Consider the following 26,205-nt stretch of genomic DNA (forward strand, 5'->3'; position numbering starts at 1 on the left):
CTGTTTCACGACACATGCATTAGTTGAAAGTTGAAGCTATACTTGAATTTCGTGATATATAGATGAACCTTGTGTCAATGCAGCTAAAAGGGCATGCTTACCTCTCCAGATGGCATGAATTACATATATGGAACAGAGTGAATAACAGGAGGGCAGTGCCTGATTGCCAGGTTGACCACAAGGAAGCTTCGCTTCCCCTTCCCATTCAAAGCGGTGCCGTGAACGCATTGATGATGAAGTTGACTAGCATATATATGCAATTAAATTGAAGATAGTGCGTCTCAACTTGCACAGCTTTCTGTTGTTAATTCGCATTAGCTCACAATATATGTACAGCCTGTTGGCACCTTCGAGAGGGAGAAAACTAACAACTTGTATATTTGTAGTTAAGCAGTGCAATAATGGTTTATTTGTATGCTGAGTGAGTATGAGAGATCAATATGCCTACAGATTTTTCTTTTTTGCAATTTCGATTGTAATATGTCTACAGAATATTTAAAGGATGTACACAAGAGAATTTTGCAAAGAAATGTAATGGTAGTTCTTCCATGCTCAGTATATATAAACATTATGGGCTACTAGTTCTAATTTTTTAAAATGGGTGAATTTATTGAATTAAGACAACCATTAAGCCTTGATACACAGCACATATATGCACGTAGTATCATGTGCAATTAACACTGTCAAAGCTTAGACCCACGCAATTAGTTGAACCAATGCACGTTGTACCATGTGCATTTAGCACGGTCAGAGCATAGATCCACACGATTAGCTGAACCAATGCACGTTGTACCATGTGCACTTGATATATGCTAGCTGCAGGGCTCCCGAGGAAAAAAGTGGGCAAAATATATGATAATAGAAGACAAATTTCTTTGATCTGTAAAGACAACTTTATAGTTAGAAACACTATAAAAACGAGCGTGTGAGGACATAACTTACCCTGCCCCCACCCGCCAACACACACACACAGACACACAAAGCATTATTGTGCACAAACAAATTGAGCAACCAGCTGCTGAGAGCGACCATGGACCTTGCGACGGGGGCCATGGGCAGCCTGCTCCTCAAGCTTGGTGACCTCCTCACGAAGGAGTACAAGCTGCAGACGGGCGTCAAGGAAGATGTTGAGTATCTAAAGAGAGAGCTAGAGAGCATGTATGCTGCCCTCCGCAAGGTTGGGGACGTGCCACGAGACCAGCTCGACAAGCAGGTCAAGCTCTGGGCCAATGAAGTCAGGGACTTGTCGTTCATAATGGAGGACATCGTCGACAAGTTCCTGGTGCGCGTCGAGGGAGCTGAGCCAGCCATCAAGCCACGCAAACTCAAGAAGCTCATGAAGAAGATGGGGGACTTGTTCAGCAAGAGCAAGACTCGCCATGAGATCTCGGATGAGATCAAAGACATCAAGGTCCGCGTCAAGGAGGCGGCTGACCGACGTGATAGGTACCGGGTCAACGATGTGGCTGTTAATCCAGTTGGCGCAATCACTGTTGACCCTCGCCTATTGGATTTGTACAAGGACCAGAAAGAGCTCGTTGGTATTGATGATTCATTGAATGAGCTAACCAAGATGATGAGTGATGGGGATGGTGATGTGTCCAAGCAACTCAAGATACTCTCTATTTTTGGATTCGGAGGACTTGGCAAGACAACTATTGCCAAAGCAGTGTATGATAAGCTTAAAGCGCAGTTTGATTGTTGTGCTTTTATTCCGGTAGGACGGAACCCTAGCATGAAGAAACTTCTCAATGGCATACTCCTTGAAATTTCTGGGCAAAAATACTTGGAGTTGGATGAAAGGCAGCTAATCAACAAACTCCAAGGATTACTTGAGAATAAAAGGTACGCGACCTATTATGTAATTCATATGCTTCAAGTAGTAAATAGGGGGTTGCATGAAAGGCAACCAATCATTGAACTCCGAGAACAAGAGGTATGCACTGTGTTATGTAGTTTCATATACATCAAATAGTAAATGGGGAAAAATAGCATCGACCCTGAGAAGAAATGAGTTTTGGATGAGTGGAAAATTTGGTTTGAGACATATTACAAGATAACGGTTTCGATGTCCTATCATCACTCTTGTGTATTTTGCAAAATATATGTGTACTTGTTTGCGCATGATAATGTACCGTATCAAGATTTTCTACCCTCTTTACTATAATTTGGGCTGGGACTTCCGTCGAATCTCGCCGTTGTTTCATATATTATAGTACTTCTTACAGCTGATGTTAATTCAAAAATATATCTAAGAGTCGAAAGTATCTAGATTCGAAAATGTTGTTAATCAAAACTAGAATTCTGGATGATGAAATGGAATTAAACTCAGCTCGTGCATACATGTCTCTCTCCTGGACTCCTCCACGTCCTGATTCAACAATGCAACTTTAGATTCCTCAACAAGTAGGCTAACATGCATGCATCCTCTTTTCAAAGATATTTAGAATACTTAGGGGCCTTATAAAATATTTCCACTAATTTGTTATATCCCTTGCGTTATGGATGGTGATGACAGGTATTTAATTGTCATTGATGACATATGGGATACAAAAACATGGGAACTAGTCAAGACCGCTTTGGTGTGTAACAATTGTGGAAGCAGGATAATCACAACTACTCGTATACTCGAAGTTGCCACAATGGCCAGTGAAGTATACAAGCTACAACCTCTTTCTCTTGATTTATCCAAGGATTTATTTCATAGAAGATTATCTTGTGCTGCAATAGAATGGCCTAATCATCTTCCAGCAGAGGTATATGATAAAATTTTACATAAATGTGGTGGTGTACCATTGGCTATAATCACAATAGCTAGTTTGCTTGGCGGCAAACCTGTGGAGCTTTGGTCTAAGGTATACACTTCAATTGGTTTTGGGGATGAAGATAACGAAGACGTGGAGAACACAAGAAAAATACTTTTATTTAGCTATTATGATCTACCTTGTCACCTAAAGACTTGCTTATTGTATCTGAGCATATATCCTGAAGATCATCTGATTGAAAAAGATAGTTTGATATGGAAGTGGGTCGCCGAAGGTTTTATCCAAGAGGAACCAGGGGTAGGACTATTCGAGATTGGTGAGAGGTACTTCAACGAGCTGGTGAACAAAAGCATGATAATGCCGGTAGAGGAGGCCCTGTATTTAGGCATGGAAATGCATGTTGGCGCCATAACTGGATGTCGCGTCCATGACATGATGCTGGATATGATATGCGTATTGTCAAAGGAAGAAAAGTTTGTTACTGTATTGGACACTGATGAGCAATATACAACTTCACATTGCAACGATCGTAGGCTAGCTGTTCAATATATAGTCCGACCTCTGGCTAGCACGTCTACATTACAAGCAAGGTCACTCATTGCCTTGTGTAATATTGAGATGTTGCCATCACTTTCATGCTTTGAAGCTTTGCGTGTTCTAGCTTTGGAAGGCCCCTATGATTCACACCATCCTAGTCATCTTGAGCATGTTGGAAAGTTAGTTCACTTGAGGCACCTCAAACTATCGAGCATGGATATCGGTGAGCTCCCAAAGGAAATAGGATATCTAAAGTTCTTGTTGGTATTGGACTTAGGTAGAAATAGCATAAGTGAACTTCCAGAGAGTATTGGTCGACTAAGTCAACTCAAGTGCTTGAACATCTGCGAAACAGACATTGAAGTGCCATACTGGATCGGAAATTTGACTTCTCTAGAAGAGCTAAGCCTAGGAGAAGTTGACGATGACAACTTTGTGACAGAGCTGGGCAAGTTGACAGAGTTGAGGAAGCTCTACATTTCTGGAATTTTAAAATTATCCAATGATCGTGCAATGAATGGTTGGGCGGAGTCTGTAGCCAAAGTGAGCAAGATCCAAGTCATAGACATCAGTTTAGTTTTAGGGTGTAGAATTTCCCATCATGAGGAGAACCCCTGGGAACGGTATGCCCTCTCTCCACAACTCCGTTTTCTACACATGGCCTACGATGAACCTGGGCTGGTGGCAAGGATCAATCCCTCACTTCTTCCAAACTTGTCCCATTTAAAACTGCGAATATTCGGTCCAGATCTGGAGGTCTTTGGAAGTTTCCGCGAGCTTGTTTCCCTCAAGCTCGTCACGAGTTCAGCTCCACATCATGACACCATGGGTGGTGCAGGTGCCTTCCCCAAGCTGAGGGTCTTCAAGACAGAAGCAACGCTTGGCTGGTTTCAAGAGGGAGATATGCCGGTCCTTGAATCTCTTGAGTTCAGCGTTGTAGCAGAGTCCAATGATGATGGCATTAGCTTTGGCTTCGACTTTGGTAGCCTAGGGAACCTCCCTTTGCTTAAAGAAGTCATAGTCACTTTATATGCCCCTCCTGTGGACCACAAGAAGGCCACGGAAACTGCGAAGCGTGCAATTCATGTGCTTCCCAACTGCCTTAGACATTATATCACACTAGAGGATATAAAGAAGTTGGAGGTAACTAAGTGTATATTTATTTATTCATTTTTCAGGGGCAGCTAGCCATGTATCTCACGGATTTCCTTTTTCCCCTTTTCCAGATTCTCACGGAGCTAAGATTGCCGTGCATCTCCACCTGCGGGAATCAAGGTATGCACGCTCCCTTCCCTGTCTTTTTCTTTAATTATTTTATAGACTAGACAAAACAACAGGAATTGCCGATTAACTGTAAAAAGAAAAGTTGATTAACAATCTGCGTGCACGATACATATATCTTTCTCATCATTTTAAATAGTAACCATCGGTACTCCAAGTATACATTTACTGAGAATTACTCCATATATGCAGGCTGACAGCGGTGTTAACAAATCACCGTGGAAAAAGAAAAAAATTATCAGGAGGCTTTCATTTGTTCGCTCTATTATTTATTGTGTTTTAAGCAAAGGAAAAAACACAAAAAATATCTATTTATTTTACTGTCTTTTCAAAAAATGGAAAATGAAACCACACAAAGCCAAAAAGAAGTGCTTTTTTTTCTATGTTCTCATTTTTTAACAGAAGAAAAAATTCCAAAAAAAATGTTGGGTTGTTTTAATGCCTTTTGTAGTAAAGAAAACGAAAATCAGACAAAAAATTTGTTTCTCTGCCTTTCGTAGTAATGGAAAAAAAATCACACAAAAAAAGTTTGTTTTGAGGGTTGAGTAGTGTGTTACTTCGTTGTTCACTCAGAAAAAGAATTCTAAAAGAGGGTCTTGGGGTTTCGTTACCATTTATTTGGTGTGTGTCGTTTGTTTTTGTATCTTGGGTCTTGGTTTTGGAGATTGTGCATGCGCGTGTGTGTGTCTTGTTCTTTGGGTTTTGGTTTTTGGTTTAGTGGGGTTCGATGTGTATATGGGGGTGTGTAGAGTGGGGGTGTAACTCCGCCTATGCTAAGATGATGGTACGCTTCATGTTGCATAGCCGGTCTCAAGCCCGGAAAAAGGAGGAGGGGCCAAACTCTGTTTATTATGAAATTGTGTGACATTACTTGTAGCATTTGCAACTGGTTTTTGGCACTTCCCTTTTTGCCTCTTAGAGTTTCATTTCCATTTAGTGTTATTTTTCTCTGATGGTGCAGCTATATCCTGGCTGCAATTCATGCCCATCTCGTACATGATGTCCAGGAGATCTAACGGGCAAAAGAAGTATCAGGTATGGCATGTTTATGTATAGATTTTTTGATGTAAAGGTGAGGAGTCAATACCTTCTGTCTATAGTTTGATTCATGATTTCATATCTGGATTGATAAACTTAACCTCTGGCTGAAAGAGCAAACTTATGCAGAGAATTCACTGTTGTTGATAGAAAACTACTCTTGGGACAGGCTTACGCCAGATCAATTACCAGGTGCAGATCTTCCTATTTGGATTGCTGCACAAAGGGCAGTCTCTCGTTATGAAGGATCTCTGCCAGAAGCAACGGTAAAGTCTGATACTGAACAAATCATTCGGAAGGCTATGTGGGGTTAGATTCCGAGTATATGCCTGGTTACCTTCTGCTACTTTATGGGCATATCTTTGACTAACTTAGGCAAATGTACTTCATTGGTACTAGCGGAGACCAGGGTTTGACTATGAACATCATAACCACTTGCTTATTATAAGTTTCGACAGTTCACATTCTCATTTTCCATTGCGTACATGCTTCCATGCCACCAGAACCCAAAAAAGTACTGTTGTCACCCTTATTTACCGGTTTCTTTCTTTTCGTACGTACATTATGTTGAAAGAAGTGTGATATAATCAACATTAAAATTGATACTGTAGGGCTTTTCCTGTTAATTTGTGGTGCCTACTTTGGTACTTGACCACTATATATTCATGAATTTATGAAGTATATTCTGCTTTCGCTTCAGGCCAAAATTTCTGCCTAGAATTACCCTTGCAAACATATAGGAGCCAGCAAGCAGAGAATCTTGTGGCAACAATATTTGGGAGATAACTAAAGCTTCTTCTCGGATTTTATTTGCCAAGTCTACTCTCCCGGTATCTAGGATTTGATATCTGAACACCTTTTCTTTCCAGTAGGTCATGAATACAACTATTTATATTGTGATTGTGTAGTATTTACCATTTTGTGTCAAATATTTAACCATTGGGAGATGGTCTAGTGGAAGTACGGAACAGAGGACTGGCTAATATAGAAACTGTTGATGGATTGTAAGCATAGATAGCCCTTCAGCAGAGTTGTAGTAACCAATGTGCAAAAGGTGGACAATCTCCCCCCTTTTAATTTTGATAACATTAAAAGCAGACGCATCAACAATGATGCACATTGTTGTATAACTTACCATAAGGCAACAGATTGGGTAACACCACCTTGATGCAGAAATTCCAGTGCCTTTTCGATGTGAAGGACAGTAGTTAAGACTGAATATTATCGCACTTGCCTGCAGAACAGTTGGAGTACACAGTATTGGCCTACTTGCCAAGAGGTTAGGGATCGAACAGTAAGCATGTACTGTATCCAGTGTTTAAGTTTGATGCTTACCTTCCCTGGTGCATACACAAACACAATATCAGTTACAGTGTCAATGTCCGGGATGAACACTTATTGTGCATTAACTGAAGGTGCCATCAAAACCGTGCCTTTCAAATCCTGCCTTCCCAATCGACATATCTGGATTGGAGAAAGAAAATTAGCTTTCACTTTCACTAAAAAAAATTAACATGTATACGAAAGTAGTGCAGATGTCACAGGAAAAAAATTAGCCGATGATAAGAAGTTTCAGTTTCACATAACTCAACAGCCTGCACACTGAAGTGTACTTTCATTGAAGAGATTCTAATTCACTGTGGACAGAAGTGTGATGCGCGCGGGGCCTCCACATTCCTCCTCTCCGGCTGCCGCCGGTGCTCCTGTCCCCTCCCTTGCTTATGGGAAGAGGAAATCGCGGTTGCTGAAGCCCCACGCGAGAAGGGGGGCGGAGAAGAGCGGGGATGCGCGAGGGGAGAAGAATGGCGGAGCTTCGTCGCCGGCGGCGTGGAGATGTGGTGGAGGGCGACGGCATGGATCTCGGTCCCTTTTTTCCATTTATTCTTTTTTTAAGACAACTTTTCCCATTTATTCGACAGAGAGAGAGAAGCCGAGCGTGGTGGGCCGACGGCCCATCGTTCCAGCTAAGCCAGCCATTTTTCTCCCAGGCTTTCCCGCGTTCTGGGGCCCATTTTGTTTGTGCACATTTTTTTCGCGGACATGGGTAGGTGTGTGTGAGAAAGGTTATGTGATCCAGAATACTGTTGAAAGTGGAAGAGTTTGTCTAAGATTATATGTACTGGAGGGTGATGAACTCTGCAAATTTTGCTTCATATCGCCAAGGGAAAGAAAACACTTCTGAATTTTCAAAGCATACATTTCCGAATCTCCAACCTTCAGGCAAGGGATTGAAATGACTAAATTATACAACAGCCAGCAGTGCTCGCTTGTGGTCCTTTGGAGATGCAGGAAATTTTCTAAACAAAGTTACTTTTTCGTGAAGCTGATCTCACCTTTTGCGGGAAAAAATAATTTTGTTCTGGAGCCGTCATGAGGCTGATCTCGCCAGGAGCCGCCGGCGGAGCACGATGAGAGCTCCTAACGAGTGACTCACTTCCCCTTCTCCCTCCTTGTCTTGGCCATCAACGAAGAGGGCGGGAGACGAGATGGCAAGGCGTTCGCGCGACGAAGGGCATGAGAAAGACACCAGAGTGGAATGCGCCAAAACAGGGTCGGGTTTGAAACCCTCAATTTCCCTCTTTTTATAAATGACCAGACCCGAGGCATCGTCCATTCAGGGCGGAACAACTGTTTTTCTTTCCTTTTCCGTCCCGGGAGGTTTTTCTTTTTTCTTTTTCAAAAGGCAAGAATGGTGGTCATAGACACAATATCTCCTCAAAATCCGCGGCAGACCCGTCAAGCCGCACTGGGCCAAGTGTGGCCTACAGACATCCGGCATACCTGACAAACCAAGCTAGGAGTCAATCCGGGCTCCAGGAGGACAAGAAGATACGGGAGCTCGCTAGAGGTGTCGTGACTCTCATTGTGACCTCTGCCAGGCTCGGGTCCCGAGGGTGGCTAACGCCCAGGAGCCCGACCAAATCAACCAGTGGGGCCTACTAGGCCCACGACATGAAGGATACCCTAGGAGGCAGGGCGACCTTCTTGACGCCCAAGACTAGAGGGCGGCAGCGCCAGATCGCATCTACCGTGTAAAACCCTAGACCTCCCCTGCCGATATAAAGGGAGGTCTAGGACACCCATTCATCATCTATCTTCAGATAGGAGAACTCTCGGTACGAATCTCATACATCATTGTAACCCTTCGCACGAGATATCCCTCCACTATGAATCATCAAACCAGGCAGGACGTAGTGTATTACTCTCATGGTATATTCTTTTCTTACTCTCCTTTTTTCTTCTTCTATCTCATTTTAACTATTTTTATCTACATTACTTTCTTGGTTTTCTATTTTTCTATTGTTTTTCTTGTTTTCTGATTTTTTTACCTTTTTTTCTTTAATCTCGGGAGGTAAAATATATATTTTTCAAAGAGTTATATGAACAATTATTTAGATATGAACATTACCCCATAAAAAAGTACATTAACATTTATTTCACCGTGAACATTTTTCTTTCTAAATTTCAAATAGTATGATTTTTTATAAGAGTACTTGAACATTTTTTCGGCGGGGTAAGTACCTGAACATTTTACCTGCTTCTTTCTTCTAAAATATAATACTTTTTGACAAATACATATTATTTTATACATGATGTTTCAAAATATATGATGAACATATTAATATATACACTCACCCCTATGAACGGACACACGCATCCCCTATCCCTATGAGCACCTTTGAGAGACTGTGCCGGCATATCGTCTTGAGATTGACGAAGTCACCGTAGCTGCCTCGTCGTCGACGGGAACGTCTCCTCCCACTGAAAGCGCATTATCGAAAATTTTGAAATAAATCCAGGAATAACGCGAGGACCAGGACTTGAATCCTGGCGGGCTGGGGATACCACAGTCCGTCTAACCATCCAACCACATGTTGGTTCGCATATTAATACACGTTGGACAACTTAGAAATGCACTATGAGTAATTCTAAATACATGATGCACTTTTGAAATACATGATTTTTATTTTAAATTACAAGATGAACATTTACACATTAAATTTCTAACTCATATTGAACATTTAGTATTATAAGATGAATATATATTTATTAAACATGCACATTTGTTAATAAACGATAAATATTTTCAGGAATACAAATAATGAGTTTTTCATGTATAATGAAAAAAATAATAAGATGAACAATCTGTAAATACACCATGAATTTTTTAAAATAAATTCTGCACATTTTTTAATAGACAGTCAACCATTTATATATACATGATGAGCATTTTATAATACACCTTGAATATTTAATAAAACACATGATTAAAATTTATGAATTACTTGAAACATTTTTAAGCACACGCTGAAATTTTGAAAAAGGCGCATTGATATTTTTTTTCACACACACATTTATTTTTTAATATATGATGACCATTTTTACATACATTGTTATGAAAATCATGGAAAACTGTTTTTCAGTTACACATACATCTTCTATATTCACGGATTTTGTTGTTTATACGAGAACATTGTTTTTAAAATACAAGAATATATCTCTTTGGTATGATAAAAATTTTGTTATACAAAAATAAATTTTCAAATAGACATGAACATCCATGCAAAAAAATAGACATGGCATTTTCAATATACACGAATACTTTTTAAAAAGCACGATTTTTTTTTGTAAAACCGGTGATATTTGTGTAATTCACCCGAAACATATAAGTATATAGGGATACTTGTTGGAAAATCTAATAGGGATACTTGTTGGAAAATGTAATAGGGATACATGTTGGAAAATGTTATAGGGATACTTGTTTTTAAACCCTGTTAAGTTTCTGTTCTATGGCAACTACTTTTGGTTGTCGCCAAGAGCTGTTTAACAGCATGAGGATGTTGCTTTTGCCTTGTCTTAATAAAGTTGGGGCTGGGGAAAACCCATTTCGTTATAAAAAAAGAAATATACCTGGTGGGCAAGCATACTGGTTGACCCGGTGGAGATTCCAGCGAACTGGAGACAAGGACGAATCGGAACCGACGATGCTCCCCCGGTGAAGCAGCTTGGTCAGCATGCTCATCGGGTTGCAGAATCATCCTTGCTGCATATAGGCAGGAGAGGTCTAAGGTTTACACGGCGGCGGCTATGATATAGGGTATTGCCGCCCTCTTGTCCTGGATGCCACGTAGGTCGTTCGCTTCCTAGGGTTTGCTTCTCATCTTGGGCCTAGCGGACCTTTGTAGTTGTTGAGGCCGGTTTCCCTGGTGCTTAGCCACCTCCGGTATAGGACTCCGTCACTTTGTCTTCTGCTTTTATATTTTTACCTTTTTCTTTATTCTTGGGAGATAAAATATAAGTTTTGTAAAGAGTTATATGAACAATTCTTTAGTTATGCAAACATTTTTTAAAGTATAATTTTCAAGTACATGACCATTTATTTCACCCTGAACATTTTTTTTCTAAATTTCAAAAAGTATGATTTTTTATTATAAAAGTACTTGATACATAATACTTGCTTCTTTCTTATAAAATATATGACTTTTTGATAAATTCATAATTTTTATAATACATGATGTTTCAAAATATATGATGAACATATTAATGCATGTTGGACATTTCACAAATGCACTATGAGTATTTTTAAATACATGCTGAACATTTTAAATACACAATGCTTATTTTAAAGTAAAAATATGAGCTTTTTTAATTACAGATTAATTTTTTAATTCATGTTGAAAATCTCTACTCCTAATGGAGCAGTTGGTAGTCTCCGCCGGTCAATTTTCGTCCCACCACTTTCGTTCGGTTTTTTTTCGTAGGTTAACTGTCATAGATTTTTTCCGATGCTGGTTTCTTATTCACCGGTTTATTTACCCCTCAGCTTTTTCCTTGCAAATCAGCACTTTCCAAACGTACACGCAATCACGGATCTAACTTTACTAACTTATCCAAATCAACCGATACCTCCCATTATTGCAAATTTCTTTAGGAAACAAATAATAGATTTTAAGGAAACAAATAAAAGATTTTAAAGACGCATCATACTTTACTAACAATCACTAAAAATCAAATCTAAATTAATTAACCTTACCTTAAATCACTCAATCACTTTAATTAGAAAATATTTTCTTTCCTAACTGCACCCCGCTTAGTGTGCACATAACAATCCGAAGTAATTAGAGTCACATGATTGAATCCATTTTTTTAGAGCCACATGATTGAATTCATTTATTAACAATAATCCTCACCAAAAGTGCGTTTAGCAATTTTAGAGGGCGGACCAAAACTCTGCCATCCACTCGCCCGCGTTTGTTTAGCTACAGGAAAAAATGGCATAATATATGGAAACAACACGACCGGGGCGGCGGCGCAATCTTCGGGGATAGGGGATCGGAGGAGAAGGATTGGCCTGGCAGCATGATCGGGGTGCTTCCCCGCGGCCGCGGCCGTCCTCGCGATGCCACCTACCCGAAATCAACGCTGATCCCTGCCGTTAGCCGAGGCGACGCCGCCTGCCCTCCTACCCACGGTCCGCTGCCGCGTGGGGCTACGGCGGGAGGAGTAGCGACGGGGACGAGGTCCTTCATGCGTTCTGGGATGGAGGCCATGATTTCGTCGAGGTCGTTGCTGCCTCCTACACTCAGGGTGTGTCGCCTAGATCGAGGCGAGCATGAGGAGCTGTGGCCACCGCCATGGTCACCCCATCGCAGGGGATGGAGCACGCCGTCGGCCTACAGCTTGTGGAGATCACTGTTGCTCTTCAGGTCGCGTGGTGACCGGATCTTGCCGATCTTTACATGAAATTAATTTCCTCAGTTCTGGTGGCAAATATAAGACACATAATCCATATTGTTATGCACTAGCGTGTATGTGTGAAATAGATGGATTATGGTCCCGTACCCAATAAGATGGATATGTGTGTGTGTTAGAGAGAGAGGGAGAGGGGGATAGAGAGTGAGGAAGAGGGAGGGAGAGTGTGTGTCTGTGTGTGTGAGGATTTGATGGTAAGAAAGGTCGCCAATGTCGTAATATTGAACTCTTAAAGTTAATGTGGCCCCGTTGCAACGCATGGGCGTTCTTCTAGTTTAATATTAGGGAACGAATATTTATTTATTACAAGTGAGCATTTGTCAATACATGATAAACATTTTCGGAAATACACAATAAATATTTTTTTCACGCACAATGAACAATTTTTAGATACACCATGAACATTTTTAAAATAAAAGCTGAACATCATGTTAATATACATTCAACCTTTTATTTTATATATACACAATGAGCATTTTATAATACACCTACAGTTATGTTAATATACATTTTGGAAATCATGGAGAACTTTTATTAGATTACACATACAGTTTTTATGTTCACGGAAATGTTCTTGGGCATACGAGGACATTGTTTTTAAAATACAAGAATGTATCTCGTTGGTAATGGTATGATAACTCTTTTGTTATACACAAACAAATTTTCAAATAGACATACACATTTTTATATCCGAGAATAATAACTTTTGAAACACATGCATATTTTATTTTTTAAACACGTGATATTTGTGTAATTTATCCCTCAAAAATACATATAGAAAAAGAAAAGAAAAAATGTAAAAGAAGAAGAAGAGTAGGCGGTGCTGGGCCTAGCGCAGTGCCACGCACTTTAGGCGACTCGCCTCCATCGGAACTCCCATCCCATCCCATGGCGACTCCCCCGCCGCCGCTGACGCCGCCATCGGCTGCTGCGGGCCCCCGCTCTCCCGAGCCCGCTGTTGCCGCGCTCTCCTGCAAGGCCGCGCGCTGCGTCTCGCCCGATGCTCACGCCAACCGCAGGAGGCTCCTAACCGGGTCCTCCAATCTTTGCTGCCGGAGGCGCCTCCACCCGAATGTGCTGGCTCAACGCTCCCGTGAGGCGAGGGGTTACTGATGGGGCCTCGTGCTGGAATTTTGTCTATTATGGGCCAGCCAATAGCAGTTTCAGAAATTCCTAATAAATCCTAGAGGCCCACGCAGCCCATTCGTGCAAGGCAAGAGGTGGAACTAAAGTTTAGTCCCACATTGCTAGTTTAGAGGGAGTTGGACCTCTTTATAAGGGAGGTTCTTTCCCCACATGTATGAGCATGAGAACAAGAGGGACATCCACGCGCGCTCCTCCTCCGCCGCCCGCCTCGGCGCGCCGCAGGTTGCGGGAATGAGCCGAGCTGATGTCTAAATTTTTGCCACGCACGACGGGTATACGAAAGGTCACACGGGAGCTGAAACATTTTTCGTAGTGGACACTGAATCCGAACGGGGTGCCTCTTCGGCTGAAGTACGTTCCTCCCTCTCTTCGTTTCGCTGCCCTCTCGCCTCCTTCTCTTGCGCCTATAAAAGGGCGGTCGCTCCTCTCAGAGAGACGCACCAGAACTTCTCCTTTCTCTCGTCACCGGTTCCAATCTCTGCGCTGCTGCTGTCTTCCTCATCCCGGCTTGCGGCGTGCACCGCGAGTCGGGACAGTAGGCCTCCGAAACCGCACCTTTTGAGTCCTGTACGGGAGAAGGGTGATAAGGTTTTTGGGGAGCGCTTCGCGCGACTATTGACTTCTTCGTCACGGACGCCCCGGACTCCGACGACTACTTCCCCGACGACGGCTTCTTCCCCGACGTCCACAACCTCCTCGACGACATGGCTGGCGAGAACACCGACCCCAAGTCCAGCGCTTCTGCTGCTGCCCCATACGTGTTCATCCCCTTTCTATTAGAGGTTCTGCTACAGTTCCTTGTTCTAGTATTTGCCCTAGATATATTAGACTCTATTTCATATATGCAACTTGCTATACTGTCTGCTCAAGATATGTTTAGTTACGGTTCATATATGAAGATGTTGTTTACCTTCTCTTTGTCAAATCGCATGGCTTGTTTTATCACTGCTACACTAGTCATGCTTTATCTAGTATTTCTGTTAATAAAATCACTCGGTAAATTGCTCATATTTCCAACAATCCAAAAACCTTATTATAGGCAATTTACCCCGAGTGGTTTTGCTGCTTCCATGAGACCTCCTATGTTCGAGGGTATCCACTACAAGAGGTGGCGCGTGAGAGCAGTCTTATGGTTTCAGACCATGAGCTGCTATGACACCACTCTTGGCAAACCTGAAGGAGAGCAAGATGCCCAACATGCACAAGCTTTTCAGAAAATGGATACCTTGTTTAAGGCTGCTCTCTTGAGTGTTCTTGGTGAGAACATAGTTGATGCTTATGCGTCAATTGATAATGGAAAAGATATGTGGGGATGCACTTGAGGCCATGTTTGGGGTCTCGGATGTTGGCACTGAGCTGTACATCATGGAGCAATTCTATGACTACAGGATGACCGAAGAGCGCTCCATGATTGAGCAAGCTCATGAGCTACAGTCATTTGCTAGAGAACTTGAGCACTTCAATTGTATCCCACCGGACAAGTTCATTGCCGGAGGCATCATAACTAAGCTTCCTCCCACGTGGAGGAACTTTGCTACCTCACTGAAGCATAAGAGGCAGGAGTTTTTCATTCCGGATCTCATTGGTACTCTTGATGTGGAAGAAAATGCGAGAGCAAAGGACAACCGTGCTCGAGGTATTGAGGGAGGTTCTAGTGCCAATCTGGTACAGAAGAAGAACTTCCATCCCCACAAGTTCAAGAACAAGGGCAATTTTGATGGTAAAGCAAAGTTTGATGGGAAGAACAAGGCTGTGCAGCACACGAACTTCAAGAAGAAGAATGGCAAGAAGAAAGGTGTTTGTCATGTGTGTGGGGATCCTGATCATTGGGCTCCTAGTTGCCCTAATCGCTATGACAAGCGTCATCCTGGGAAAGGCGGCAAGACCGCTAATGTTGTCATTGGAGACACTGACATGAAGGATGTTGGGTATGGTATATTTCTCACTATTCTTTCAGTATGTCATTGTCCTGATTGGTTGATTGACACAAGCGCTAATGTGCATGTATGCGGTGATATTTCCATGTTTTCGTCTTATCAGACCGTAGGGACTTCAACCGTGCTGATGGGCAACGGTTCAAGTGCTTCTGTTCGTGGTGTTGGCACGGTCGATCTGAAGTTTACTTCGGGGAAGATCGTGCGACTGAAGAACGTGCATTATGTCCCCTCCCTCAATAAAAATCTTGTTAGCGGATCTCTTCTGTGTAGAGATGGCTATAAGCTTGTCTTTGAGTCGAATAAATTTGTAATATCCAAGTATGGAACCTTTGTTGGTAAAGGCTATGAGTCAGGAGGCCTGTTTCGTTTATCCTTACCAGACGTTTGCAATAAAGTTGTTAATCATATTTGCAACAATAGTGAATCAAATGTGTGGCATTCACGTCTTTGTCATGTTAATTTTGGTTGCATGTCACGACTAGCGAAGTTGAACTTAATCCCTAGTTTCACCACTATCAGGGGATCTAAGTGTCAAATGTGTGTGCAAGCTAAGCAACCTCGTAAGTCTCACGTGACTGCGGAGACGAGAAATCTTGCACCACTAGAACTTATACATTCAGATCTATGTGAAATGAATGGTGTTTTGACAAAAGGTGGAAAGAAATATTTCATGACGTTAATTGACGACTCCACTAGATATTGCCGTGTGTATCTTCTGAAATCTAAGGACGAGGCTTTGAACTTTTTCAAGGTCTATAAAGCTGAAGTGGAAAACCAACTTGATTGAAAAATCAAGAGGCTTAGGTCCAACCGTGGTGGAGAGTATTTTTCCAATGAATTTGATGCTTTTTATGCGGAACATGGTATAATCCATGAGAGGATGCCTCCCTACTCACCTCAGTCAAATGGGGTGGCCGAAAGAAAGAACTGTACTCTAACTGATTTGGTTAACGCCATGTTAGACACATCGGGTCTCTCCAAGGTATGGTGGGGGGAGGCGATATTGATAGCATGTCATGTCCTAAATCGAGTCCCCACAAAGAACAAAGAGATAACTCCATTCGAGGAATGGGAGAAGAAAAGGTTAAAACTCTCTTATCTGCGAACATGGGGTTGTTTGGCGAAACTCAATGTTCCAATTCCAAAGAAGCGGAAGCTTGGACCAAAGATTGTGGATTGTGTTTTCCTGGGATATGCTTTTCGTAGCATTGGCTATAGATTCTTGGTTGTAAAATCTGAGGTACCTGACATGCATGTCGGTACGATCATGGAGTCGAATAATGCGACTTTCTTTGAAGATATCTTTCACATGAAGGATATGGTTACCTCATCTAATCAGGAGATGCCTAATTCATCGAATCAGGAACCAGTTACAATTACCGAACCTGCCATTTCGATGGAACATTTTGAAAGTCATGTGGAGGTGAACAATGAAGTTCCTATTAGGAGCAAGAGACAGAGGACAACAAAGTCCTTTGGTGATGATTTTCTTGTGTATCTCATAGATGATACTCCCAGTTCTATTTCGGAGGCCTATGCATCAGAAGATGCTGACTACTGGAAGGAAGCGGTTCGTAGCGAGATGGATTCCATCTTGGCAAATGAAACTTGGGAGATAACTGATCGTCCTTATGGGTGCAAACCTATAGGATGCAAATGGGTATTCAAGAAGAAGCTTAGGCCTGATGGTACTATCGAAAAGTACAAGGCTCGGCTCGTGGCTAAGTGTTATACCCAAAAGGAAGGTGAAGACTTCTTTGATACTTACTCACCTGTGGCTCAACTGACCACTATTCGAGTTCTACTTTCACTAGCTGCCTCACATGGTCTTCTCGTTCATCAATTGGATGTTAAGACTGCTTTCCTAAATGAAGAGTTGGATGAGGAAATTTATATGGAACAACCAGATGGGCTTGTAATAGATGGTCAGGAAGGGAAAGTGTGCAAGTTGCTGAAGTCTTTGTATGGACTCAAGCAAGCAACCAAACAGTGGCATGAGAAGTTCGAAAGAACTTTAACAGCTGCAGGCTTTCTTGTGAACGAAGCTGACAAATGTGTGTACTATCGCCATGGTGGGGGCGAGGGAGTTATGCTTTGCTTGTATGTTGATGACATACTGATTTTCGGAACAAATCTGAATGTTATTAAGGAGGTCAATGATTTCCTATCTTGCTATTTTGAGATGAAGGATTTAGGAGTGGCTGATGTTATTCTGAACATCAAGTTGTTGAGAGACGATGATGGTGGGATTACATTGCTTCAATCTCACTATGTGGAAAAGATCTTGAGTCGCTTTGGCTACAGTGACTGCAAGCCCTCTACAACACCATATGATGCTAGTGTGTTGCTTCGAAAGAATCGAAGAATTGTTAGAGACCAATTGAAATATTCTCAAATTATTGGCTCGCTTATGTTCTTAGCCAGTGCTACAAGACCTGGCATCTCTTTTGCTGTTAGCAAACTGAGCCGGTTTGTCTCAAAACCAGGAGATGTGCATTGGAAAAGCTCTAGAGAGAGTTTTGCATTATTTGAAAGGCACTGCGAATTATGGAATTCACTACACCGGGCACCCAAAGGTGCTTGAAGGGTATAGTGACTCAAACTGGATCTCAGATGCTGATAAGATAAAGGCCACGAGCGGATATGTATTCACTCATGGAGGTGGCCTGTTTCTTGGAAGTCTTGCAAGCAGACCATCTTAACGAGGTCAACAACGGAAGCAGAACTCACAGCACTAGATACAACTACGATCGAAGCAGATTGGCTTCGTCGGCTCTTGAATGACTTGCCGGTAGTTGAGAAACCTGTACCGGGTATCCTTATGAACTGTGACAATCAAACTGTGATCACTAAAATGAGCAGCTCAAAGGATAACATGAAGTCATCAAGACACGTTCAGAGAAGGTTAAAGTCTGTCAGAAAAATGAAAAACTCCGGAGTTATTGCATTGGATTATATCCAAACGTCTAAAAATCTGGCAGATCCTTTCACTAAGGGTCTATCACGTAATGTGATAGATAATGCATCGAGGGAGATGGGTATGAGACCCACAATATGAGTTGTTCACAGTGGTAACCTATTCTTTGTGATCGGAGATCCTGTGAATTAGATGTGGAAGACAAGTTGTTGGTCAACTGGGAGGAGAGTACCCTTACTATTTAAAATACCACTCAATGAAGATGCAGTACTCTCCTAATCTGCATGGTAGGTTGATGTATATCTCAATGTGTTCTAAGTGGCTCTTTGAAGAAGAGATGTTGTCCTGCAGAACATCTTTTGAAGAATGCACCTATATGAGTCTGATTGTTAAACGTCGCAATCTATGAGAGTAGGGTTCTCTCTAGTAAACTCATGAAAGGTCTCGGAGTATGACGCATAAGCTCCACCCGCGGGGAAGACCCACGGTAGCCACGTACCGGTCAAGGCTTTATGTGAAGCTAGATTCGCAGAAAACATGCAGTTCAAGGCCCAGTCCACTGTTCAAGTTGCTTACTAGTGTAGCATAGAGTTCTAGGTGGAAGTTCAACTTAACAGTCTCCACTGTAGTACCCGTGTATAAAACAGTGTTTTAGAACCAAAGGCAAATTCTGTGTGCCTCCGGGATCTGGTGGGGGCTTGCTGGAATTTTGTCTATTATGGGCCAGCCCAATAGCAGTTTCAGAAATTCCTAATAAATCCTAGAGGCTCACGCAGCCCATTCGTGCAAGGCAAGAGGTGGAACTAAAGTTTAGTCTCACATTGCTAGTTTAGAGGGAGTTGAACCTCTTTATAAGGAAGGTTCTTTCCCCACATGTATGAGCATGAGAACAAGAGGGACATCCACGCGCGCTCCTCCTCCGCCGCCCGCCTCGTCGCGCCGCGCCACGCCACGGGTTGCGGGAATGAGCCGAGCCGATGTCTAAATTTTTGCCACGCACGACGGGTATACGAAAGGTCACACGGGAGCTGAAACGTTTTTCGTAGTGGACACTGAATCCGGACGTGGTGCCTCTTCGGCTGAAGTCCGTTCACTTCGTCTCCCTCTCTTCGTTTCGCCTCCCGTCGCTGCCCTCTCGCCTCCTTCTCTTGCACCTATAAAAGGGAGGTCGCTCCTCTCAGAGAGACGCACCAGAACTTCTCCTTTCTCTCGCCACCGGTTCCAATCTCTGCGTTGCTGCTGTCTTCCTCATCCTGGCTTGCGGCGTGCACCGCGAGTCGGGACAGTAGGCCTCCGAAACTGCACCTTTTGAGTCCTGTACGGGAGAAGGGTGATAAGGTTTTTGGGGAGTGCTTCGCGTGACTACTGACTTCTTCGTCACGGACGCCCCGGACTCCGACGACTACTTCCCCGACGACGGCTTCTTCTCGGACGTCCACGACCTCCTCGAAGACATGGCTGGCGAGGACACCGACCCCAAGTCAAGTGCTTCTGCTGCTGCTGCCCCGTACGTGTTCGTCCCCTTTCTATAGAGGTTCTGCTACAGTTCCTTGTTCTAGTATTTGCCCTAGATATGTTAGACTCTATTTCATATATGCAACTTGCTATACTGTCTGCTCAAGATATTTTTAGTTACGGTTCATATATGAAGATGTTGTTTACCTTCTCTTTGTCAAATCGCATGGCTTGTTTTATCACTGCTACACTAGTCATGCTTTATCTAGTATTTCTGTTAATAAAATCATTCGGTAAATTGCTCATATTTCCAACACCTCGTGTGGTTGCGCATTCGAGAGCGTCCGCACCGGCGCAAGATTGGGAAACCAAGCTATGGTTGCTGTTTGATCCCAAGTGTCCTAAATTGGAGTCCTTGTGAAGAAAGTGAAGGAAGCCATGGAGAGCAGTGAAGGAAGCTCCCATTGCACACGGCTGTGTTGTTTCTTATGTTGAGTAGGTTGATTTCAGAAACATCATCTTGAATAAATAGCAAGAGTCAATTCTCTGTCCTGCTAGGGAACATGTTATATATTTTGGAAATCATGGATAACTTTTATTAAATTACACATACAGTTTTTATGTTCACGGAAATGTTTTTGGGCGTACGAGGACATTGTTTTTAAAATACAAGAATGTATCTCGTTCGTTGGTATGATAACTCTTTTGTTATACTAGTACAAAAGCAGTTAGGCGCTGGTGGGCCTAGCGCAGTGCCACGCACTTTAGGCGACTGGTCCCCATCGGAACTCCCATCCCATCCCATGGCGACTCCCCCGCCGCCGCCGCCGCCGACGCCGACGCACTCTCCGCGGCCCCACTCTCCCGCGTCCGCTGTTGCGGTGCGCTGCGTCTCGCCCGACGCTCTCGCCGACCGCAGGAGGCTCCTAACCGGGTCCTCCAATCTTTGCTGCCGGAGGCGCCTCCACCCGAATGTGCTGGCTCAAGGCTCCCGTCAGGCGAGGGGGCCTCGTGTGGTTGCGCATTCGAGAGCGTCGCACGGGCGCAAGATTGGGAAACCAAGCTATGGTTGTTCTTTCATCCCAAGTGTCCTAAACTGGAGCCCTTGTGGAGAGCAGTGAAGGAAGCCATGGAGAGCAGATTGCTAAAGCTCCCAACTCCTGAGGCATGAATTAATCAACCATTATATTGCACACGGCGGTGTTTGTTTCTTATGTTGAGTAGATAGATTTCAGAAGCATCATCTTGAATAAATAGCAACAGTCAATTCTCTCTCTGTCTGAATGTTTATCCTTACCCCTGTCCTGCTAGGGAACATGTGACTTTGGGGCAGATCAACCGAGCCTGCAGTATTTCTCGAAAACCTTATGGGCAAATCTCGTGAAGTCTCTAAGTTGCTATACGGCCTTGCTGATCAGGTACAAACAGTTTTAGTGTCCTTCTATAATTAATTAATGTTTGCGGAAGGGTTTGATTTCCAAGGAATTCTCTCTATTTCTGTTTGATTTAAGATGTGCTGGTTCTGTATATAAATTGTTATCCGGACAAGGTTAATTGTGCAATTGTTAGTGTTTGCAGCATTCAGCAACCCAGCCAATCCTTTATTGCATTATTATATACATTCCTCGATGTTTGAACTTTGAAGTCTGATCATCAAGTAACCTGCAGGGTGCTTTGTTCTCTGCAGTACGATCTGACTCTCCCATTTGCCACATATCTTGCCATGCATGAACAACATAAGTGCATTGAGGAGGTGCCAGATCGCAAAATTGTACAGGAGGGATAACCCGTCGAAGGGAAGGTACCAAGAATTCTACCAATGTGACTTTGACATTGCTGGAGTATACGAGCCAATAGAAGCAGATTTTGAGGTTATCAAATTTTTGACCGAGTTACTGGATAAGCTAGATATTGGCATGTACTATGAGATAAAACTAAACCACAGGAAGCAGAGTAACCTTGGTGGTCATCCGGTCTGCGCCACCATCGGTGCCGATTACATACATACATAGGCTGGCTGTGGCTGCTTCAGCCTTCATCCCAGTATTCGTCTCCTGAGCAGTAAGTATGCAGTCGCTCGATGAAGATCTGACCGCAGGAGCCAAGCGTTTTTCTTCAGAAACCAACAGTAAAAATGTCAATATCTTGAGGTTCCGTCCCTGAGCTATAAGTGTGTGGAGACACTCCGCAGCTTGATCTAAACTAAAGCAGCAGCAATGACAGCCATCAAATTTCCAACCTCTCTAGTAAATTTTAGAAACCAACTACGCAGATCATTCCATTAAAAGATTGAACCCATTGGGTTGGTGTGTGATTGTCAACCAATCAGCAAAAAAGTGAGGGGGCAGGCAGCATCTCCGTCCACCATTGATGGTCTGAAGGAGAAGGCCTCAAACCTCAAGCTAACTACAGCCAAATGTTCAGAGTCCAAAAAACAGAGCGAAAGCAGAGGAAGCTAACTACAGCCAAATGTTCAGACTTCAGAATTATCGGCATCATCGTCAAGGGGTCCCCTCTTCTAGGTAAGCCTCACAGCTCAGCTACATATCTAGACCATCAGCGTGCAAACTTCACCTCGCTTAAGAAAACAGAGCACAGGAAGCACTGCACATCAAGTAAATTAAGATTCCAGAATTTATCCCAAACAAGTACTAGGATATTTATTCTAGTGCTAAATTTGTGAGAAATAATACTCCGTAGAAGCCAATTAAGTTGACTAGGACCGAAATAACCAAATACATGTCCAACAACAAACAGAGTAAACTTATTATTACAGCAGGAAGTCACCGTATTTCTTGGAAACAAAATCGTTTGCTCGGCTTAACATGTCATTAACTTCGATCTGTCACAAATAAATAAATCCTAGTGGTGACACAACATAAAAGTACCAATGGCGGGGAAGCCACCAAATCGACATGAGAGCAAAGAGACTAAATTATTCAACGCACTTGATCATCTTGATGAATGGCCATCAACCAATAAGCAGCATGCGAGATGGCTTTGCCATTAGCAAGTCGCGGCCTGTACTGCCTGCACAATAGAAGAAGTGTCATTACCAGGATGTGAACTGTGGAGAGGTGAGGAGGAAGCTCAATGCAAGGCAAGTATAGCACAATTCATTACCTGGATGTGTTGATGGTGTCTACAGAAACAAGATCTTGGGACGTGGACTTGGGAGGTTCTTTGCTGCTTCTTCCCACTCATTTTTTGTTTCGTCTCCCACTTCACGATGGAGAACAATCTCCTTAAGATGTCCAAGGGACTGGACCGCTGACGTGCCGGAAATAGAGCCAGACAGATCTTTGCATAGCAGCTGCAGTGACTTGAGGCATGGTAGAGCTCCCTCTTTGATTTCCAGCTGATCCATGGTGGAGTCGACCACAATGGATAGGCGTCCCAGGCTCTTCAGCATACCTTTTATGATGACAAGCTTGTCCAGTCTAGTTGCAACCAGCTTCAGGTACGCCAGGCCGGGCACTTTGCTCAGGGCAGCAAGGAAGTCTTGGCTCAGGCTCAGCTGAGGGGATGAAAGACCTAGCTTAGTGAGACGACCCAGCAAGGCAACAAAGGGGGGCAGGCTGCATATCTTGCTTCCTTGCAGCTTGAGGGAGCATGAATGTTTTCCTTTCTCCAGAGAGAAATTCAGCATGTCTTGGGTCAACTCACCTTCAAAATTGAGTGATAGTGAAGGGGTCCCTATGAACAGGGTGCTTCTCTCAATGATCCCCTTGATGGCCTTTGAGAGATGACTTGAGCTGCTGGTGTCGGCGGTAGCCTCGCACCATATTTTCACCTTTGTCAAAGCCTTCATATTATCCATGAGCTGTGCAAAATCTTGGCTCTTGCTGTTGTCCACAACAAATCCTGCCAGTGTTTCCAATTTGCTATTCTCTAACAACCAACTCTGTAGCTTACTCATTCTCCAGTCTCCTACATCTTTCTTGAGCTTGAACTTCCCAAAGAGATGAACAAGACGTGGCAGCTCCATGACTTGCGTTGGCAGAATCTCTATCTTTGTTTTACTTACATCCAGTGTATCCAATAATTGAAGCTTCCTGATCTCCTTCGGAAGCACCGTGGCAATAACTGCAGCCCCGAGGCATAGGTACCTCAGCAGCAACAGTTTTCTGCATATCAACTTGAGATGGCCATCCTCCAAGGGTACAACGCACTTTTCCAGATCCAAAACTCGCAGCAGTTCATACTTGGAGAAGTCCAGGACAGATGGGTGCGCCTCTCCCAAGATTGTCAGTGACCGAACAAGAGTTAAACCTGGCACTTCTCTTGGCCTTGCATGATGCAGAGCAAGCCGGCGGATATTATTGGGTAGGCGAGAGGTAGACTGCCCATCATACAACACGGTAACGAAGTTGTCGGACATGGACTTGCGCAGGACGAACTCCAGCATCATGCCATGGGTATGACATGTCTTCACCTCTGTGCTGTTACCGCTGGCTTCCATTGGCTGGATGATGCTCCAATCAACAAGCTTATTGAAATTGCTAATGGCGGCATCAACATCACTATATGTATTGTCTCCTGGGGACAAGCCTTCTGCTAACCATCTCCTTAACAAGCTCGATTTCTTGATAGGACGACCACTTGGGTAGGTACTCAAATAGAGCAAGAATGTCCTGGCAACCTGGCTATCAAGGCTGGTGTAGCTCTGGACAAGCACACGCCTCATTCTTGCAAATAGATCATCACTCTCCATATGTGTACCCAGGTTGGCGCATAGTTTTGCCCATATCATGGGTGTTGGATTACCTGCGCTTTTCAAGAACCTGGCGGTGGTAACAAGAGCAAGGGGAAGACCATCACATTTCTTGAGCGCTGCATAGCCGAGGTCATCCACATGCTGCGGCTGTTCATCGTCTTGGAAAGCTTCCTTGAAGAACAATATTCTTGAGTCTTGGTCGGTAAGAGTTGCCATTGTGTATACATGATCATTAACAGATGAGCTGCGACAGATATTTGCTACGGGCTGAATGACCGTCGTCACCAGAAATCTGCCATTTAAACCGACAAAGGCTGCTTTCATGTTGTGCCAATATGCTGTTGTCCGCAGGTCATCAATTACAATAAAGAACCTAGGTACCAAAATAAACATTACAAACTAACCAGGCAAGGATTACATCGATAGATAAAGCTAGCAGATCGAGAAAAAGAGATGGGAAACTGAATGAATGAGTTACCTCTTGTTGCCAATGCACTCTCTGATGCTCGCGTGAAGCAAGGTGAGAGTGAGACTGCCATTGGTTGGCAGGGGAAGGTGGCCAAGCTGCTTGAGTATCTCCTTGAGAACATCCGCTGCTGTCCTCCTCCCCCCTTGGACCCAAGCCCGTACTTCATATTGGCTCTCAATTGCCTTGGAGTTGTACAGATGATTGGCAAGGAGTCTTGCCCATGCCATGGAAACCCACAATGGTAATCACCTTAAGCTGCTGCTCCTGCTGGATCAGATCCATAAGCTCGCCACGGGGACCGTCGATACCCACAGGAACGGCGATGGAAGCTGATGAATGGATGTCATCGTCATCATCCTGAACCGCTGTCGGCGCGTCTGTCTGCTCAGACGACAACGACCACCTTGGTGAGGAACTGCTGCTGCTGTTGTTGCAGTATTTTTCTCTCAGCTTGGAAGCATCTTCTGATCTATTCTTCAGCGTCCGGATCTCCGCAGCAAACTTGCCGCGGGTCTTCGCCATCTTCACCCGGTGGAGAGCCCGGCTGAGCCTCCCTTTTTCCGAGTCAGCCATGGTCACACTGTGCATGAAGCGGTCGATGCAGTCTTCTATGGCGTGCGCCAATTCACGCACAATATTGATCCACTCCGTATGCACTTGTTCACTGCTGCTGCGGCAGCCACCACGGCTATCATCATCCTTGATGACAGCAGAAATCATAGCAAACTCATGCTTGATGTAGATGATGTCATTCTTTAGGTTCTTCCGAAGCTCATGATTTGCATGTAAGAAATCAAAGAGCTTCGGCACCATCCACTCCACGAATGAGGTGGCCGCGGCCGCGGCCACAGCCTCCATCTCTCTCTCTCTCTCTCTCTCTCTCTCTCTCTCTCTCTCTCTCTCTCTCTCTCTCTCTCTCTCCGGGGTGGGTGGGGGGCTGGGGGTGGGGGTTGCAAGATCACATCATGGGGTTTTTACCGACCGGTGAGGAAGACAACAACCATGGCCGGCTGGATGAAGTAGAGCTCAGCTACCTCGACCCGTTCGGAGGCTAACCCGTGAACAAAATATCTTGTTCACATGGTTGCTCCAAAGTAGTGTACTACTTACTCCGATACAACTTTGCATCAATTAATATGGATCGGAGTGAGTACCAAAATACTAAGTTAATCAAAGTAAAAAAAAAGTGA

The 26,205-nt window shown here is 43.6% G+C and overlaps 1 protein-coding gene, 1 long non-coding RNA gene and 1 pseudogene across 2 annotated transcripts; 1 reads left to right on the plus strand and 2 right to left on the minus strand.

Moving 5' to 3' along the window:
* The first annotated feature begins 960 nt into the window (after positions 1 to 960).
* LOC123084581 (disease resistance protein RGA5) lies at positions 961 to 4,780 on the plus strand. Its single transcript, XM_044506104.1, has 4 exons — positions 961 to 1,845; positions 2,519 to 4,445; positions 4,529 to 4,577; positions 4,776 to 4,780. Exons 1-4 carry the CDS (start codon positions 1,031 to 1,033, stop codon positions 4,778 to 4,780), a joined length of 2,796 nt encoding a protein of 931 aa, XP_044362039.1. The 5' UTR covers positions 961 to 1,030.
* A 718-nt stretch (positions 4,781 to 5,498) lies between these two features.
* LOC123088594 (uncharacterized) lies at positions 5,499 to 7,491 on the minus strand. Its single transcript, XR_006441963.1, has 2 exons — positions 6,957 to 7,491; positions 5,499 to 6,855 (listed from the first exon to the last, which is right to left on the minus strand). It is a non-coding gene; the product is annotated as an uncharacterized lncRNA (long non-coding RNA).
* Positions 7,492 to 22,624: 15,133 nt separating this feature from the next.
* LOC123083608 (disease resistance protein RGA4-like) lies at positions 22,625 to 25,873 on the minus strand (annotated as a pseudogene).
* Positions 25,874 to 26,205: the final 332 nt, after the last annotated feature.

Source organism: Triticum aestivum, chromosome 4A, assembly GCF_018294505.1.
Source record: "Triticum aestivum cultivar Chinese Spring chromosome 4A, IWGSC CS RefSeq v2.1, whole genome shotgun sequence".
NCBI lineage: Eukaryota > Viridiplantae > Streptophyta > Magnoliopsida > Poales > Poaceae > Triticum > Triticum aestivum.